The sequence below is a fragment of the Cyprinodon variegatus genome, unplaced genomic scaffold (assembly GCF_000732505.1).
Source record: "Cyprinodon variegatus isolate N-32 unplaced genomic scaffold, C_variegatus-1.0 Scaffold114, whole genome shotgun sequence".
In the NCBI taxonomy this organism is placed as follows: Eukaryota; Metazoa; Chordata; class Actinopteri; order Cyprinodontiformes; family Cyprinodontidae; genus Cyprinodon; species Cyprinodon variegatus.
Window position 1 is genome coordinate 1,481,294 of NW_015150567.1, and position 2,766 is coordinate 1,484,059.

A 2,766-nucleotide genomic window follows, 5' to 3' on the forward strand; every position below is an offset into this window, starting at 1 on the left:
ATCATAGTAGCTTCATCTGGTCTGTTCCCGTTTGGCTGTGATTCCATCCTGGAGGGAAATATCTGCACTCCTGCCAGGTTGGGACTGGTAATCTTGATATCGGGCATTTGCACCGGTGGGCAGGTCCTGATTTGCAAGGGACAGCCCTCCTTAAATCATACCGGGCCCCAACACTTACTCTCTGGCCGAATCAACTATGTGTGGCAGAAAATAACTCAAGGAGCTCAAGTAATACAATGTTAAGTACCTAAATGATGCATGCAGTATTTATAGCCCTTCCTTGCTTGTCATGTACATCCTTGTGAGAGTTGGGCTATGCAGTAATTTTCTATTTCTTCAAACTGTATAATCCTTGCAACAAACTAAATTATAATAAAACTGAATTGCTCTCTGTAAACCAAACTACGATGTTCCTGGTATATTTGGTGAATTTATGTTCGCATATTTTGCAAAAATATGTTGCCGTGCAAGATGGGGTTTTGCATTAAAAGGCTAACGTTTCCCGTCTTACGTGCATTGTTGGTTGGCTTCGTGCAAGTGTGGACGTTACGGAGCAGCAGTCACTGTTGTGTCCGTGTTAATAACCAAAGCCAGTAAAACCGCATTATAGAAGTCTTGGCTATGGTTGTCGTGTGATGCTGGAAGATAGATCAGTTAATCCACAATGTGTATGCGTATTGTGTTTCTCATTTGAGACACACATTGTGCTGTCCTCGCCCTGAGATTTCCCAATTTTTCAGCAGGCTAGACAGCCAGACAATGACGCTCCAATAACCAAACTTCTTTCTCTTTTCACTTGTTTATTGAAGAGTGGCCCCTGACCACTGCCATCACTTTAACAATCGTAAAATGTAACATACAAACATTACAAAGTCAATCACTCTTGCTGCAAGTTAAATAAAGCATTTTCCATAAATAACTATAGTATACAATTATTCACACCATTTACATGTGCCAAAAAACAGTTGTTTTCAAAATAAAAGATAGCAACCAGCTCATTTCCCAAACTGCTTGGTGCTGCATTCCACCATCTTGAATCTACACCTTCCTTTAACGTCAACAAATAATGTAGTATATTATCCAGCAGGGGGCGCCCTAGTGCGGTTTTCAATCAAAGAGGCAGCACACACATGTTTGACTGTGCTTCTATTTTTTATTTTTTTTTATTTTTTTGGGGGGGGGGATATAAGTTGATGGTAAAATGCCAGGGCCGAAAATCGTCACCAGTCCAAGCCTGGTTCCTGCCGTCAATTACCAGCATAGATAATAGAGTTGGGTCTTTTCAGTGCTTAGTCCTGTTTCTCTAAGCAATGGGTTCAGCTTTTACCATGACTAAATGTAGGTGCTCTGTTTCATCATTTTTGACAAAAAAAAAAAAACCCAGTTTGGGGCTCATCTGTTTAACTCTGTCTTTGCTAGAGGAGCTACTCATGGAGCCAGTCGGCCTCAGCAGAAAGTAGCTCACACTGAGCCTGGTTCTACTGGAGGTTTCTTCTTGTTAAAAGTGAGTTTTTCCTTTCCACTGTTGTTTCATCCATGCTTGGTTTGAATGATTGCTTAGGAGTCCGTGATGCGTGAAAGCAAACCTTTTAGTCGAGCTAAGAAAACAATGATTTGATGCAATCAGCTGGTTTTCCTTAGATAGAAATCTTTCCAACCAATCTCACTGAAGACTCTGATTGAATTATCTCTGTAAATTGCATTAAGACAACATGTTGGATTACTGCCATAGAAATAAACTGAATTAAATAAAATTTAAGTCTAAAGTTCTCAGGTATCCCTCTCATGAGAAGTTTAAAAGTGAACACATTTGTCCTTTTATCTTCTTTCTAAATGTGCAGAGATCGTTCTGACCCGATGTTCTGCTTCTTTAACTCCGTCATTGCAGCTGTGATAATCAGAAGAGGTTGGGTTTTTTTCTACAGCTGGTATATTTAGGAGTTCCTTCCACTTGTTTGTCAAATTAAAAAGCGAAACTAGAAGAATTTGCATTTCCTGTAAAAACGCGATTTGAATGCAATAAGAAGAAATTGCCTAACTAAACTGCAGACAATGCTGTAGATGTAGTAAATGAGCAGAAACATTAAAAAAAGCAAAACCATAATCTGAAACAACTAAACAAATGTTAAATCATTGGTGTTGAAGGGTAAAAAATGGCATAAACTTAAAAAGGTAGGGAAACTCAAAATGAAGCTAAAAAGAGGAAAATAAATTCAAGTTGGTGTAACACAGCCTGGTTAATGAGCAGCAGAGGCAGAGCTGTCATTAACCAGGCTGGAAGAGATTCAATAATCAAACAGAGAGCCGGACAGAGTCTGAGGACTTTCCTCCTGAGCTCAGGAACGGCTTTAAGTTGGACCTCTGAGTCTGACAGGAATCTACTCTTCATTGATTCTTCTCTATTCTGCACACAATCTGTGAAAAAAAAAAAAACTTCTCACCTACAAACTCAGGCGTTCCAAAGATGTTCTTGAACTCAACTCCGGCTTCGATGGTGTGGGCAAGGCCAAAATCAATGAGTTTGATCCTGGGCAGCGCCACGTTCTTCTCCAGAAGCATGATGTTCTCAGGCTGCAGAGACAGGAAGGATATTCCAGAATAGAGTCGCACGGTCCGAAGATTTCTCATTCTTTGTTCACTAAAAAACAAAATAATCCAAGACTTCCAACTCACTAGAGAAGCCGTGAAGAGGTTCTAAAGGTTAATAAACTGGAACTATTCTGGAAATCCTCTTCCTGATCATGGAAAGGTTATCCATCCATCCAT

At 39.9% G+C, this 2,766-nt stretch overlaps 1 protein-coding gene across 3 annotated transcripts in view; it reads right to left on the reverse strand.

Moving 5' to 3' along the window:
* LOC107085055 (death-associated protein kinase 3-like) overlaps positions 1–2,766 on the reverse strand; it is a 13,457-nt gene that overhangs the window by 4,152 nt on the left and 6,539 nt on the right. For all 3 annotated transcript variants that reach the window (XM_015375192.1, XM_015375193.1, XM_015375191.1), the window contains exon 5: positions 2,442–2,571. In XM_015375192.1, the coding sequence (XP_015230678.1) occupies positions 2,442–2,571 (130 nt within the window). The remainder of the gene's footprint in view (positions 1–2,441; positions 2,572–2,766) is intronic.